We start from the raw sequence: 17,436 nt of genomic DNA on the forward strand, positions 1-17,436 counted from the left end.
CACAGTAAAACTATGTCTCAAGAAAGGGTTCTTTGAGGATTATTAGATATATATTTGCATCCTCTGTTGCATTGCTGCTTCTCTGACCTTTGGCATAACTTTTCATTCCAATGTCAAGTCATAGCACAACGTTTTAAAACACATTTTAAACAGCATTTAGATTCAATACATGCTGTTCCAACAACACATGTAACTTTACTAAAATTATAACAGTTTAAAGAGCAATACCTGAATCCAAGCATGCATGTGAGTGCACGGATACTAGCAATAACATCACAACTACTAATTCCCAACAGTAATTATACCACACGATCTACTACAAGATGCATTCTGATCCTAAAGATGCTATTTTAGAAGCAGTGAAGTATGGTATTTTTCACTTTCCATTCATAGAAGGTTTTTTCCCTTATGGTGGGGAGGGGGGAGGTTGACAAGGTTTTGTGGCATTATTTACTGGTTCACACCCTATGTATGTCCTCTTTTATCTCAAGACTAAAGTATAAGTGTAGGGATACCTATTTTTCTCATTTACAAGATCCCTTAATCAGAGTTGGAAGAGCATTTCATGTGATCTTGGGAATTCACAGTTCTCCGTATGGGGTTGACTTACTTTTATGATGTCTGTTGTCTCCTTTAGACTCTCAACTGCAACTCTGAAATGTTTACAAGCCCATGCCATGAGAGAAGGCCTTGCAAAAGAATCTGATGAAGGGGATAATTTATGGACCCTACTTATCAGTCCTGATACCCATCACATAGGAGTATGTGCACTGGCCAGGTAATGGGTAGAATTAGGCTCAAAATCAAAAAACCAAAAGCAAAGAATAAAAATGCAACACAAGCAACTTCACTGAGAGTACTTCCAACTCACCTAGGATTTATGGTCAAAGGAGGACATCAGGGAAGAAAGAGCAAAGGTGATTTTGAGGGGGAAGACAATAGTATCAACCAAACTAACGACACCCCTCAAAAAGAAGCATTCAAACTGGGCATGTGGCACATGTCCATAATCCCAGCACTTGAGAGTAAAGAATATGGCACATGTGAGGCCAGCCTGGGCTACATGGTATGACTTTGTCTCAAAAACAAAATCTATTCAAGTGAACTGCTTTAAACAAACTACATTTAAATTGGATACTTGGGTAGACTATTTTACAATTTAAGCCTTCATGGTCTTTCATCAAGCATTCCTTTCTAGATAAATTATTTGCCTGAACAACAAATTGACTAAGATTTCTTCCACTGTTTAGGGGAAAAAAGTCTTGCCAAAATTTGCATTTTGTAGGAGTTTGGCAGTCTGGCAACATGGAGTCATACTGGACATCATGGAACACCTGCTCTCATCTCTCACTTCCACCTCGGAGAACTACCGGATAACAGGAACAGCTTTCTTCTCTGAGGCAAGGGAGAGTGGTCATCAGAGTATGCTCCTTGGGTCCCTTGGGATAGTTTTCTTGGGGTCTGGAACTTAGTGAGAGCTGAAGAGGGACCTTGAAGGGAAGTTTTAGTGTAGAGGGACCAGCCCCTGCTACAGACACCTAAGTAGGGAGTGAAGGAGGAAGAAGAACCCTCTCTCAACTACCTCCTGCCCTCTCTCTGCAGAAATCAACCCTCCAGGGCAGAGAAGTGGGGGAACAAATCTGGGAGGGTAGAACAAAGATGAATAAACAAGCATAATATTGCTGACCCTTCTAACTCTGATGTGAGGACTATCCCAGCCAATCCAGAGACAAAGAATCACCAATAATTTCCCTGCCCTATTTTTCTATTGAAACTAGACACACCTCTTACCCAGGTATTCTGGCTTTCATTACCACATAACCTTGACATGTGGGCCGCTCACATCTAGAGCTCAGTCTCTACAAGACGTCTGATTCACCTGAGCGTTCCTCCTTTGCATCACAGCAGTGAGGCCCTCTCTTTAACTGTTGTTCTGACATTTTCCCTTAACATTACTCTGACATTACTCCCTTAACTCTAAAGGGGAGGAGTGTGTTGATTTCAGCTCATGAAGGAGCCAATCCTTTGGAAGCATGGGAATCTGCGTGATGTACTAATCTTCATGGACCAGAGTGCCTGGGACTCCAATGCCATTCTAAGGCAAATGGCCATCCGAGGACTTGGTAACACAGCATCTGGGGCCCCTCACAAGGTAAGAGGTATTCTCTTTCATGTAGACATTACATGAAAATACCAATACATTGATGAAGAAGTAGCTCTTGGGTTGAAGTACATATGACCCTAATAGAATTTCAGTCTCCCTGTCTGAGGACATCTTCCCTAATCCAGATACACACAGAATAATTTTCAAGATTCAGAGACCTTATTTCAAAATAGGTAAAGAAGCATAAGCAGATAATGTTAGAATCTATCATCAGAGGCCTGTATCACCTGGCTCGCACTGAAGTCGTCTGTGAAAGCTTGAAGGCTCTCAGAAAGATCCTGGAATTGCTCACAGATAGAGAAGTGAGCTTCTACTTCAAGGAAATAGTGCTGCAAACGAGAACCTTCTTTGAAGACGTAAGTGAGACCGTTCAGGAACCTTCCTTCCCCAGAAGAAGTGAGTGAACAAAAGAAAGGCTCCAGTAGTGCTTGTACAGTAGTGTCAGGGTCCTGCCATTACCCTGAGCTCTCCCACACAGGCTGTCTCCTTGCCTGAAGGGGCTCCCTGGCCTGGGAATCACGACTGATCTAAGAAGGGTGGGATAAAAATTGGTGGGAAAAGAAAGCCCTAGAAAGGACCCTAAAATAATGAGAAATAAGGGTTATTATCTTTATACCTTCTAAGAAACTGTATTTTAGTGTTTATTTTTGTTCACCGTCATTAATGTAAAAATCTATTTCACAACAACATAAATCTATTATTTTGTAATCTAAAGCTATTTCCTCATGCTCTGTTGTCAGAAATGGAAAACTACTAGTTGCCTCCTTTTGCACATCCTTCATAAGCATTAAGGCTTCACTAAAGTACTTATTTACCTTACAGTCTCCAAACTTAAAAAGTCTTCATTTCCTTCATTATTCATCATAAACCTAATTTTTCTTCTCATTAAATATTTTAAAAGCCAGTGACTGAGTTGGATCTCCAAAAGAGGCTAAGAAAAATTGAATAGAATTTAAAGAAAAGTTACCTCTCAAGTTGAACCTTTTCCTAATTTATTTACTCCAATTTTTGAAAATCTTTTTCATTCTTCCTAGATCTTTTGCAATTTATTAAACATCATCTATAGTTTTAATCTGCAATATATGCCCATAGTCAATAATTCTCAAATTTTATGTTTTTGTTTTTTTTGTGTGCTAGCCTGGATTTTGAAAACAGCTTTCTGATTTTTTTTCTAATTTTCTCTAAGTTACCAACATCATTTTTAATTCTCAAATTGCCCTTAAAAATTCTTACTGGGATTCCATGCAATTATTCTTTAAAGATAACAAAGATTTCTTTTTTTTTTTTCTTCATTACACAGATAACTGATGGCAAATTTTAGCAAAGAGCTGAAGTCTCCCCTAAAGTCCCCACCTGTTAGGTTTTCTAGGTTCTTGAACTAATAATAATAATTCTCTTAGATCTGAGCCTCTAGTAAATCACAAATACATCTAACAATTTAATAGTCAAGATAATGTTTCTCAGAACTGTTGCAGAAGAAAAAAAAATCTAAATTCTTGCTAGTCATTAGGTTAAATCTTCCTCATTCCTAATAGGTGTTATTCTATTACATTTGCAAAAAAGTAAAGTTTGATGAAACTCAGGTCCTAGTAATGACATGCTTTTATTCCTCAATAATGTTTTCTTTCTCTAAGTACACTTAATTCTGTAATGCTGTGCCCCTGTATTTTCCTGTAGGTTAAGCATACAATTCCATAATTTCCATGTTTTCTCTCCTTTTTTTGCTGTATGTACATAAATCCTTTCTTATAATTCTCAAAAAATGATGATGCCTCAAAGAAATAGTAGAACCTAAAACATGGCAGTTGCCCTATGCTCTAGTCCCTTCCTGTTCCCATTTCCCATGCTGTTACCCTGAGCAATCACTATAGGATTTGACAGATATTTCTTAATGTCTTTCCTAGTACCCTGAAATAGTGAAGCCACTTCTTTTTTCTGACTTTTCATTATCTACCATTCTTCATAGAAGATGGAAAAATTTCAAACTTGTTTTTCTATTTTTTTAAGTAAATGCCTTTTAACTTTTTTGGGACTTGGCTTTTGGCTTTCTTTTTTTAAAAGAAATTTTTACAAATTTCTTTCTTTCTTTTACAATATAAATTTGTTAATTTCTTTTACAAATATACCTTGACCTTATTCCTAATATGTTTAAAAAAATGTTATTCCATTACCATCTAAGTTTTACAAAGTCACATTTGATGCATTCATTTAGCTCTTCTGGCCTTTTTCCAACCAGCTATCTTTATTTTTCTAGAAGGCCTATATCAACTTCCTTTTCATGTTTATTGTTTACTTAACTAATATCCTTCTGTGTTCATATGGGTATTTTAAACCAAGGTCAACCTTCCTTTGTTGAAACTCTGAACCTTGTCCATGAAGGGCATATGTGAGCTAATAGAAGACTATCTTCCTCCCTCAATTTACCCTTTTCTTCTCAAAATCAATCCCTCCCATCCTGGACAAAAAGCATGGAAGTTCCATAACTTCATATACTCAGCAGGAAGGACAGGCACTTTTTGTTTAACCTGAGGCCAAAAGCCAAATGCCTCAGTTGCCCATAATCCTTTAGAAAGTATTTGGCATCTTGGAGAAGTGCTCTGGACCTTCAGCAACTTAGATTAGAGGTCCCATAGCTCTAGACTAAGAATGAAACCAAATTAATTTGTGTAAAATGCACAACAAGCAGGAATCCTCTCTGGCCTCTGCTTCCAGGATTCTCATTTTCATTCATACATCCCCTCTACTACTCAAAGACAGAAATCAAGCCTCCAGTTCACCCAAACCCCAGACTCATGATTTTTCAAACTCATGTGTTAAGGGGAGAGGGTTTCCGAGAAGAGTTATGACAAGAATGTACCAGAGTCCAGGTCCCAGACTTTCTTTGCTGAAGTAGGGCAGGGAAGGATAGATGCCAAGGGAGTGCTGGCAGGGAATGGCCTATGAGAAGATGCATTTGTCATCACAGGAACAAGACGATGTGAGACTGACCGCCATCCTCTTATTTGAGAATCTGGCATCTCTAACAGGAAGAAGGTGGAAGCTGTTTTTTGCTGAAGAAATAAAAAAGAGCATGACATCATTCCTCCTCCACCTCTGGGATCCCAACCCCAAGATTGGAACTGTAAGTGGCTTCCACAGACACCTGTACCTCCTCCTCTCTCTGGTGCTAAGAAGTGCCAGTAAGCCTGGTCTAGGGAGAGTCACCCCTCCGAAATGAACTTGAAAACTGCTTCTCCAATGCTGGTTCTTTCTTTGATGGTGAAAAATTTCAAAGTTGTTTTTCTCTGTTTTTATGTAAATACTTCTTTACTTTTTTGGTCCTGTGCTTTTGACTTTCTTTCTTTTTTCTAAAAAAAAAAAAGTCTTTTACAAATATACCTTGACCTTACTCTTAATATATTTGAAGAATGTGTTCCTTCTTTCATATTAGTTCCCAAATGTGTCTTCCATCCTCAAACCTGGGGAAATGCTTTATGGACTGTGATGCAGAAAATTGTTTTCTAGGTTTGCCGTGATGTCTTGGTCATCTGCATCCCTTTCCTGGGCCTTCAAGAACTCTATGGGATATTAGACCATCTCCTTGATCAGGACCAGATGAGGGCCAGAGATTTCTATAGGCAAATCTGTGTGAGATTGGTGAGTATGTAATAGATTCCGCCTCCAAAATAGCAGGACAACAGGCTATACAAATCCCAGAAGGGTAAACAACATAGCAAGGACTCTGAGCAAAGCCAAGATCGTCTTGGAAGAATGACAGTGATTCTTGGCATCCTCCCACATTTCCTTCTTCTCCTTTCTTAAGTCCTGACTAGAGTCAATTCTCCTACATTGCCAAAAATAACATCTGTTGATTAGTATCTTAAGACCCAGTCTCCTCCTGATTAAATCTAAATCAAAAAAGCTATAACAACTTTCAATTAATCCATCAATGGATGACTGTGTGAGTGTTTTTCCCTTCTGAGGACCTACAGGATGCTGAATGTCATAAAGTCACTTCCAAGTAATGCTAATCTCTTCTAGGCAAAGAAAAACCAGGAAATTCTGTGGATCCTGCACACACACTCATTCCCCTTTTTCACCAGCAACTGGGAGATGATCAGGAGTGCAGCTGTCAAGCTCACAGGTGAGTTCACATCCAGTCCTTACTCAGATGTGTCTGCTATTTTCATATACATTTTGCTTTAACTAAAAGCTACCCCAGTATGAACAGGTATGAGGAAAAAATGTCAAGAAGAAACTCATTTATGTCTTGCAATGTCTTCCCTCAAAGGAGCTTGTTTTCTTCCCCAAATGAAACTTACAGTCTCTTTGGACTTACCAATACTCACTTCTCTTCCCATCTGACTATTCTTCTTACAGAGCCCCCCATGTTCCTTCTGCTTCCTAATCGTTGTTCTTTCTTTTCCTGAAGTCTTTGCTCCTAGCCTCTGAATAAATTACTCTCCTTCATCTATTCCCTTCACATGAACATTGTAAGCTCGGTTCAAGCAGAGAGCTTGAGCAGTAGTGGAAAGTAGAAAGCATGATCGTGTGGGGACTAGAAGACCTTGGTTCTGCTAGGTTGTGATTCTGGACAGTTAATTTCTCTGTGTTGCCTCTCTGTCAAATCTATAAAATAAACAGAAAAATAAGTGAATCTCTGAACATCCTTCTATTATGAAATTCTAAGTTTTATCTTTAAGCCTGTTCCAACTAATCCATTCTACAGTGAACAGGCCCACTTGCTTGGCCACTTCAAGACCAAATTAAAATCTAAGGATTTCTTATTGGATCTTGCATATGATTCCCCAACTACATCATAAATTTGTTGACTATAAGAACATGTCCTGTCTGGGGTGCCAGTGGGAGTGGGGAGAATATAAGGAAATGATGTAGGAGGGTGAATATGATGAAAATATTATGTACACATGTATGTAAATGGAAAAAATGAGACCTGTTGAAGCTATTCCAAGAATGGGGGTGGAGAAATAAAGGAGAATGATGGAGGGGTGAATTCAACAATGAAATAGCATAAGAACTTCTGTAAATGTCACAATGTACCCCCAGTACAACAATAATAAATAAAAAATTGTTAAGAAAAAATAAAGACCCATATTTTACACAGGTTTGAAGCCTACTGTTTTCCCTAAAAGACCTTGTGTGAGCTTTCCCAAGCATACTTTGAGTGAGTGACCAATTCCAGACATGGTGCTCAAGACCTAGTGGAGTCTCACATCGTTCTGAGTGGCACAGGCAGAGTTACGTAATTTGCTCGTGCTCGTTGCTAACCAGACCGTTCTCCTCCTGGCCAGATGCAGTCTGACGTGACCCACTCTCCCCACAGCAAAGTCGGTAACTTTTTCTCCTGTTGACTTTAGATGCCATTGTTCTCAATTTGTCCAGCCAGCATTTGGAGTTATTAGACAGAGAACAACTGACCACACGTGAGTACCGATCCTAGTTTATGCCCAGAATAGTGTTACATTCTTACAGAAGAAGAAACTATTATTGCTCCAAATTCCATATGACCCCAGAAATTAAAAAAAAAACTTTAATATCCAATAACTATCTTGTATTTTTGCAGTACTGGGGTTTGAACTCAGGGCCTACACCTTGAGCCACTCCACCAGCCCTTTTTTAAATAATGGATCTTTTTGAAATAGGGGCTCATGGAACTGTTTGCCTAGGCTGACTTTGAACCATGATCCTCCTGATCTCTGCCTCCTGAGTAGCTAGGATTACAGGCGTGAGCCAGTGGTGCCCAGCTCCAGAAACTATCTCTCAGCCTTTCTAGACACTGGAATTTCTATATAAAACAACCCCCAGATCCACCTCTCTGCAGACCATGATTTCCCAGTTGTTTAAACCTACTGATCACTAGATCAGGGTCCTCTTTTCCCTTCTTTTTTCTTTCTTCCTTTATTTCCATCTTTCTTCTTTATTATTTTGTATGTGTGTGCTGGGGATCAAGCCTTGCAACTGCTAAGCACACACTCTATGACTGAGCTTCATCCCCAACACCTCTTATTTCAATGTTAAAAGATTTTCTCACCTTGAAGCTCCAAATTCTACATCTTAGAGTAAAATGTGAGTATTAGGGCCTGAGTCCCACACAGGGCTGATCCTAATTGGTGTTTTTCAATGCTGCATAAACTGGGTATTGGCTTGGATTTGCTCTTTCCTCCAGGCTCTGACTCTTCTCACTTACTTAGCTTTGTTAATCTTTCCATTTCAGGGCTCCAAGCACTTCGGCAGGACCCCTGTATCAGTGTACAGAGAGCAGCTGAAGCTTCTTTGCAGACCCTCCTGAGAAGATGTAGAGAGACAAGCATCCCACTGTAAACTATCAAGAAATAAACTGCTAGGCTTTTTCTAAAACTAACTCCTGTCTTCATCTTATTAACTCACAAACTTGCAGCATCTTGGAGACGTACAATGTGCCTAGGATGAGAATCTTGAGGTGATAAAATATTCCTTACTCTCCAGACCCTCCCTGATGACTCCCATTAGTTAAAGGAAATACCATAAATTCACTACAGAGATAACCTGTGGCTTGACTGGTGACAGCCTACACAGGTTAGCCCTCTATCTTAGGAAGCTTAAATTCCAGCAGACACCAAAAAGTGACAGAACTTGACACAATTACTATGTCAGTAAGAAAATGGCTTCTATTATTTTCTGCACATAGCCCTTACCTCTCATATCTTTGTCAGTTTTGAATTGCTACCCACACTCTTCTCTTTCTAAAACTTACTTTTATGATAAACTTTAACCTGTCTATTGTTTCCCAGGTTGTAATTATTCATCAAAGACTATGTCAGGTACTTTTCTTCAAAAGACTCTTTCTACTAAATTGCATGGTTTCCTTTCCGTTTTTAACCAAGAACAAAGTATGTGTGTGTGCACAAGAATTGCATGTAATGTGTGCATGTGTGTTAACATTCTTCACAGTATTGGATCATAACTCTTTACTCTTCTCAATAATGTGTAAATAAAAGGCTACATACATGAAATTAAGTTCATAAAGTTTCTAACAGAATCTAATACTCGTTTAACACTGCCATCACAATCATTTATTTTATAATATTATTAATATATCCTTCCAGAATGTCCATGCAAAATTCTATTACTTCTATTCTGATCTCTTCAAATCAAACATTTGGGTACACATATTTTATTCCTATAAACATAGATGCTAAAAGAGCCTTTTGGGGCTGGAAATTCTGCACTTGGAGCTCCTTTAATCATTCATTTAACAAATATCCATTGAGTGCCCATTGTAAAGCATTGTTATAGCTACTGGGACTACAACAATGAGAAACAAGTGCAGCTATGAAAAATTAGAGTTTATATTCTACAAAATCTGTGTGTAAGTTCCAGAGGATGGAGCCAACCTCCAAGATGGCCCCTATTGACTTCTCTCTTGGTATTCACGTCTTTATGTAGTCCCCTCCCATAATGAACAGGACTGACCTGTAAAATCAATAAAATGTTTCATAAGACAAGTTCATAAATGATACTATGCTCTCCTAAATTACCCTCTTTGGGGTAAGTTGTATAACTTAATGAGAGTTCTAACCAAGAACCATAAGCTAAGCTACTCCCAAATTCCTGAACCACAAAATTATGTGAGACAATAAATCTTAAGCGTCTTAAGCCATTAAGTTTTGAGATAATTTGCTTGGCACCAGTAGTTAATATTGCACACAGGTCCATGATGCCACCAAAATTATATGCAAACATCTATGTATAATTGCATAGATATTTTTCTGTGTAATAGCCTTCTTTAGATTCTTAATGGAGTCAGAAACAATTCCCAAGCATAACATATGAAACACAGCAAGAAAAAGAAGACAAACTGGGTGCTGGCGGCTCACACCTATAGTCCTAACTACTTAGAAGTATGAGATCTGGAGGATTGCAGTTTGAGGCCAACCCAGGCAAACAGTTTGCAAGACCCCATCTCTAAAATAACCAAAGCAAAACTGGACTGGAGGCATGGCTCAAGCAGTAGAGCAACTGCTTTGCAAGTGCAAAGTCCTATGTTCAAATCCCAATCCCACCAAAAAGGAGAAGAAGAAAAAAAAGAAGACAAGGAATATGAGCGCAATTGGTCTCTTTTGACAGGTTATTTTAAGTCACATGACTTCAAAATAGCATCATTCGATAAAACTTTCTTCAGGGATAGAAATCACTTTTTTTCTCTTTCTACACTGACTGATATGGTAGTCACTAGTTACATGTAGCAATTGAGCACTTAAAATGTAGCTTGAGAATCTACAATTAGTTTCAATTAAACAGTCACATATAGTCATTATGCATTTCACCGGATAGTTTCAAAATGTGTAACAAAAATCTCGATAGCATTTGGTTTGAGCCACCTATAACTATAAGTAATCTATATCTACATACCAATGCCTATCTATCTCTGCATCTAGTAAAGAACCTTTCTCAATTAGACTGACAGAACTTATATAGAATGGCTACATTCATAATATCTGGACATTGCCACTGAACTATCTAAATCCTAATATAAGAAGATTCACCCTAGCAGAAATTTTCAGGATTCTCTGTATCATATCCCAGTTCCATCACTCTAAATATAGGACTTAAGAAAACCATTTAACCGCTTACTATTTCAATTTCCACATCTGTACAATTAGGATAATTTTCAACCTCGAATTGCTACTTTGAGGATTAAATGAGTAACATGCCTTAACAGTTCAAACTAATATATAACAAAGTACCTTTACACTGGGTGATCTATAAACAACACAATTTATTGTTCACAGTTCTGTAGACTGGGAAACCTAAGATCAGGGTGCCAGCAGATCCAGTGTCTGATAAGGGCCTCTTCCTTTTCACATGGCAGAGAGGGCAAACAAGCCCCTTCAAGCTTTTTTTGTAAAGAAACTACTCCTACTCATAAAATTAGAACCCTAATGATCTACTCACCTCTCAAAGGTCAAACTTGTTAGTATCATCACTTTGGGGACTAGATTTCAACATATGAACTGGGGAACACAAATACGCTGACATAGCACATGTAAGGCATTTAGAAGCCTGGCATAGAATCATTGCTCAAACCACTTTAACTATATAATATAAACATTAATGATATTAGCAAATATATCACTAGAATCACAAATATCAACATAAACTCTCGTTGGTACATAGAGCCCACCCATGTGCAGCCATATTCCTGGCCTATGAATGTTGCTGACCCTCCTGCAAGGTTGAAGATGAAGCAGTACCTCTAACCCAAAAACTCTCAGCTGCTTCTAGTCACTGTTCTGCCCTGCCAAAGTCTTCTTATTCACTCTCTTAATACACAGCATAAACCAAGGTCAAGCTTAGACCTCCTAAGAAACTTAGGTCTCCTTTGCCTCCTAACATTGATATCCATTAATCCCTTCTGTCAACTGCTATTCCTCCTCAGAGAGTTACCACTGATCATCCTAAATACCTTTCTTCTCAGTCAGTTTTCCAAGGATCCTCTGTGATTCATCCCAAGAGTTTAAGTTCAGGCATGTTACTCAAGTGGGGAAGACTCCGTAAGGGACTTAGGGAATCAAGGCACAAAGGAAAAGCATGTTCAAATTCTTTTGAAGAGACTACTGCACTTTGAGTGTCACTTCTGTGCTTGCCTCACTAGTATTTGCACATGCAATCATTTTTCAGTTTATGTTTATTATAGGATAGAGATTCTGCAGTGTTCATGGACTGCCTGAAGAACTAGCACTGCTTTGAAGGGCCATGAATTGTGTTGTTTTGGACTGAGTACAATGCCCTTTAGCCCCACAGTGAGAGCCAGTGCTAAACTGGGGAACTTTAGCTTGGCTGACCCTGCTATGAAAGCAGTTTTACTGGAAAAGGGAGAATAAAGATTACAGCTGGGAAGAAATAAACATCCTTTCAGCGAAAGAAGCCAGAAGAATTGCTTAAGTGGAATTGTCCTTGCTGTGCCGTAGTCTTAATAAATAGAATACAAAAAGGTATTTCTTCTGGAACCCTCAGTAGACTCTGAAATAGCAAAGATTTTTCCAATAGTATTTCTTATTACTTGATTTAATCTTCAACCCCACCAATATCCTTCAAATCACCTGAGTATGGAAATGGAAGTTCATGATCAATCAGACTGGTAGGAGCCAAGGAGTCAATCAGGCACCCCCAAAAGAGAGCAACTTCCCGACAAGTAATTTATATTGCTTCAACAAGGGAATTATCGTTTCTTGGAATCTCTCTTTCTCCTTTCTTGCTACTATTCCTTATGCTGGGATAGTAGAACACATGACAGAAGTCAGCTAAACATAAGGAAGGCACAGTGGAATTCATTCCGAAAATGTGTGTGTGTATGGTTTACAGGTTTATGGTCTGTATCAAGTCACCAAGTCATGACCTTAAAAATAGCATTGCTCATACCTCTACTTTGTGAGACTTTGCTTACCCACAAAAACATTCTTACATATTTATATTTCTCCCGGAAAAACTGTCCTGGATTTTATTTATTGAGTTATGTGGTTATCCTGAAGGCAAGATAAATTTGAAGCATATAATTTTCCAAATATATGTGACTCATACTTCACACTTCTTTTCAATTCAAGAGCCACTGAAAAACATCAGAAATCCCTCTTTTGAATTACCTACCCCTTCTTCCAAGTAGTCTCAGAGGCAAGACCTGAGGACTAAATTGGCCCATGTCCTAACCCCACTCTTAACTGCAAAGTGACTATGCTGCCAATTACTCAAAATCCATCACCCCCCAGATCCCAAGGTCTACTTCCCACTTTCCTGTCTCAGTCTATATCAACCTTATGAATTCCAAATACTGACTTTATTGCCTCCAGATCTGTATTCTGTAGCTCAGTCATGACATCTGTTCACTCAATTTCCTAGTGTAGAGCCCAAGTAAGTCATACCCCTCCTTCTTTTTCCCAAAACAAAATTATAAATATAACATCACTCCCATATTTATATCTTCCTATTGGTTCTCCACACCTCCAAGAACAAATGCAAATTTCTGAGTTTAGTCCAATGTACAGTCTGAATCCATAGCTATCCTTGTTTCTCATCTTTCCCACAGTTTGAACTTGCAACCTAAACTCTAGAGAACTGAACCACTTAGTATTCCCCAAATGACTGCAAATAAATATACATTTTATTGCTTCCGCTGAAATAGATTAAAGCAGAGCTGATAGTTAAAAAAAAAAAAGGTCCAGTGCATGGTGTGTGTGGGGGTGTGGGGGATCAAGTAGAGTGAATCAAGTGGAAGTGTCTGCATGCATTGAAAGCATGAGGCCCTGAGTTCAACCCCCAGTACCACTAGGGAAAAAAAAAATCCAGGCACTGCTGGCTCATGCCTACACTACTAGGTACTTGGGAGAATGATATCAGGAAGACTACAGTTCAGGCCAACCCAACACCCTTCCCCCCCAAAACAAAAGTTCACAAGACCCCATCTCAACCAAGGTGTGGTAGTGTGCACCTGTGTCATCTTACTATGTGGGAGGTCGAGATTGGGAGGATTGCAGTTCCAGGTCTGGAGGAAAAAAATTTGTGAGGTCCCATCTCAAGGAAAAGAAAGATGGGCATGGTGGCTTGCATGCATTATCCCAGCTGTGGTGGGAGGAGTAAAACAGAAGAATCACAGTCCAGGCTGACCTGGGTAAAAGGGGAGACCCTTCTCCAAAATAATCAGAGCAAAAGGGCTTGGGGAATGGCTCAAGCAGTAGAGCCTCTGCCTTGCAAGCACAAAACCCGGAGTTCAAACTTCAGCACCGTCAAAAAAATAAATAAATGAAGACCTAAAAAGCTGAGTGCTAACAAAAGAAAAGAGGAAAAGAAGAAGATAGAGGAAGAGAAAAATGCAAGAAGATATTTTATCTTATAAAAACAATAAAGTTGTCATTACACTTCTTTCTGAGGTACAACTCTCATTAAAAGCATTACTTGAAATACCAATAATCTGGTGAAATTAAACATCTTCCTTTCTAAGACAGAAGATTATAACAAAAACTGCAAAGACATAGAAACAAGAAACACCTTCAGTGGTGTAGCCTTCCACTTCTGGGAAACAGACCCCAAATATTTCATGATTGGAATTGAGTAAGAAACTTCTGCTTTAATCCATGATGAAGTGGTAGAGACTAGATTTACTGTCACACCTTAAACAACTATAAAAAATGAAAATAAACTGGTTTTAGATATTTGAGAACAATCAGTGCAGGATCATGATGCTTGAAAAAGAAACAAATGAAGTAAGAGTTAGATTTGCTCCAGAGTACTGCCTGGTGGCAATTTCCAGGCCACTGGATGGGTAGATGAAATTCAAACAGAATCCATTGGTTTCACTGAATTGAAAAACTAATATGAATAAGAATTGATGGAAGACAGATGCAATGGAATGACATTTTTGGCTTTTGCAGTGCTGAGGATGGAACCCAGGTCCTTGCACATGGTAGGCAACAACCCTACATCCCCAGTGGGGATGTCATCTAAAAATTACATTTTTAAGTACTTAAAGAAAAAACTGAGAACTAAGTATATTTCAAAAAGTTAAACCAAATAAAGACTTTTTCACACAAGCAAAGGTATGATTCATATTTAAGAAATTTATAGTACTAAAAAATGTTAAAGAAATTTCTTCAAGTGAAATGAAAGTGATAGAGATGGGAATTTGGATGTGCACAATGAAATTGAGAATAACAGAAATTGAAAACACAAAATACTGTTTTCTTATTTATAAATCTTTAAAAAAATATCTAAAAAGGCAAAGTCAAAATAATAGTAACATGAATTTACAAAAAATATAAAAGTTAAATTTATAACAATGGTAATGCAAAGGAAGGAAGAAGAAAATAACTTACTGTGGCAATGTTTTTACATTATATTAAAATAATACAAAGTTGTTGGAAGATCAACATTCAGAATTTTTTAAAAATATATAATGTAAACTCCATAGTAAATTCTAGTAAGATTCTGGCAGATTTAAATCCAGCCATGTCAATTATTATATGAGACAGCCTAATTAAAAAGCAGATATTATCAGATTAGGTTTTACAAAGATTAACCACATGCTATGTTCAAAAAATAACTTTAAATATAGACATACAGATAAACAGTAAAAGAATGAAAAGAGATATACACTATATCATGGCTTATTTTATGTTTCAATTAGAACTGGGCCACAAGATGCTCAGATACCTGGCAAATATAGTTTTAGTGTGTCCAATGAAATTCTCCTCACACTATCAATGTATGCTCATTAAAAAGTAAAGTAAAAAGTGTCAGTGTGCCTATGAAGATGCTTCTGGAAGAGACGACCATTTGAATTGGGGAACCAAGTAAAGCAGATTGTCCTTGTCATGTTGGTGGCATCATCCAGCCAGGTGAAGACTTGAATGGGCAGAGAATGGCTGGATTCTCTTTCTCTTTCTTTCCACCCATCTTCTTGAGCTGAGACATAGGTCTTCACCTGCCCTTGGACTTGGACTTGTCCCATCAACACTCCTGGTTCTCAGACCTTCAGACTCAGACTGGAATTTATACCTTTAGCTTTCCTGGGAATCCTTTTGACAGGCAGCAAATTGTGGAAATTCTTAGCCTCCATAATTGTGTGCCTCATTTCCTTATATAACTTCATTATATGTTTATATAAATATATATTATATATATAAATAATAATATATACTTATTATTTATTATATATTATATATTTATTTATATATTATATATATAAATAAAATAATTACAGATTACCTAAACATAATACAAATATATAATAAATGTATATAGAAATATTTACATATTATAATATCCTATATTTTGTAATAATTAATATAATATTTATACAATGACTACTTACATTCATGTAATCTGATAGGATATTATATATCTATAATTGGTTCTGTTTCTCTAAAGAACACTGACTAATAGATTTGGGTACTGAAAGTGGTTCTAGAGAAGCAGAATTTTAAGAATGAGTTTTCTGAATTGGTTCTGAGGTTTTTTTAATTGACTTTTTAATACAATTCCATCTAAAGATGCTAATGACTCTATTTCCAGTACTAAGGATAACATTTATAGTCCATGGCCTGAACTGATAATAGAGACACACAAAATATCTGCATGGTTATTCCTAATTAACCCTTTATGAAAATATGGAACTGGGCAACTGGGTATATAATTCTTTTGAACATTTTCAGAAAACTGAGAAATACAATGAGATTGGATACTTGTTCTTAATGTTGCTGGACAAAATGATGAAAGAAAAAAGATGAGCTTATGGATTTGCATTTCCAACTAGATTTACATTGAAATAAATTATATGAAAGAAAATCTATGTGCGCTTATAAGTAACTTTTATGCTGAAATGCTAAAGGGCAAGCTTATGAGGTAAGACTCATCACAAACAACAGATTTGACCAATAAATCACAGCAGCTCATGGTCTCTACTATGGATTGAATATTTGTCCCCCAAAATTCATATGTTGAAATTCTAATTGCCAATACATTTAGATGAAATCAGGAGGGTGGGGCCTCATGATAGGATTAGTAACCCTTGTAAGAAGAGGAAGAAACCAGTGAGGACGCAGATAAGAAAGAGTCTGAAAACCAGGAGGTGGGTCACCAAACACAAGATCTTCCAGCCAGAGCTCAGTACATGGGCTGTATATGCTCAGTAAAATGTCCATTCAATCTTCTTGGATTTCCCAGCTTTCTAAATGTTTGTTGTTTAAGCCACCCATCTATGGGATTTTGTTGTATTGCCTGACAGTTCAGGCAACTAAGTCTCCAATCTCCCCCAAAACAGGAAAGAATGTTCATTGTAGGGTCATAATTCCCAGTATACTGTTAGCTTTAGAATCCTCCAATGTTTGAAGCATGAGCATCAATATGTTGATAAGCCAATATCCCAAGATCAACTTCCTCAGGACTTAGATTTGTTTGTCAACATTATAAGATCTCAGGAATTTCTAAGCAAATAACCCTTGTGCCTCCTTTTGACACTGGATTGTTGTTCCCTAAGTTTGTCTCCTGGCATAGTCCATGACTGAAGACACAGATCAGAAATTAAGAATGAAAGCAAGCACAAAGTTTATTGAAAAGATAGCAAGGCACCCTGACAGCTGGGACTTGAAGAAAGGGCTAAGTCAAAAAAAGGCTGAAGTCCAGGAGACGATATAGGGCATTAATTGGCTTAGATCCAACTATTTCATATTATGGTTGATTGGCACCTAGTCAACTTCTTATTAAATCTGACCACCTGTCTATTCTTCTCCTCATTGAACTGG

At 37.7% G+C, this 17,436-nt stretch overlaps 1 protein-coding gene across 1 annotated transcript in view; it reads left to right on the forward strand.

Moving 5' to 3' along the window:
- Positions 1-8,525, forward strand: part of Mroh2b (maestro heat like repeat family member 2B) — an 81,009-nt gene extending 72,484 nt beyond the window's left edge. Inside the window, 9 exon segments of the mRNA XM_074075350.1 lie at positions 638-778; positions 1,286-1,400; positions 2,006-2,152; positions 2,338-2,520; positions 5,130-5,285; positions 5,669-5,800; positions 6,185-6,287; positions 7,522-7,587; positions 8,379-8,525. Coding sequence (XP_073931451.1) covers positions 638-778; positions 1,286-1,400; positions 2,006-2,152; positions 2,338-2,520; positions 5,130-5,285; positions 5,669-5,800; positions 6,185-6,287; positions 7,522-7,587; positions 8,379-8,485 — 1,150 coding nt within the window. The 3' untranslated portion in view covers positions 8,486-8,525.
- Positions 8,526-17,436: the final 8,911 nt, after the last annotated feature.

This window comes from Castor canadensis, chromosome 6 (genome assembly GCF_047511655.1).
Source record: "Castor canadensis chromosome 6, mCasCan1.hap1v2, whole genome shotgun sequence".
Lineage (NCBI taxonomy): Eukaryota > Metazoa > Chordata > Mammalia > Rodentia > Castoridae > Castor > Castor canadensis.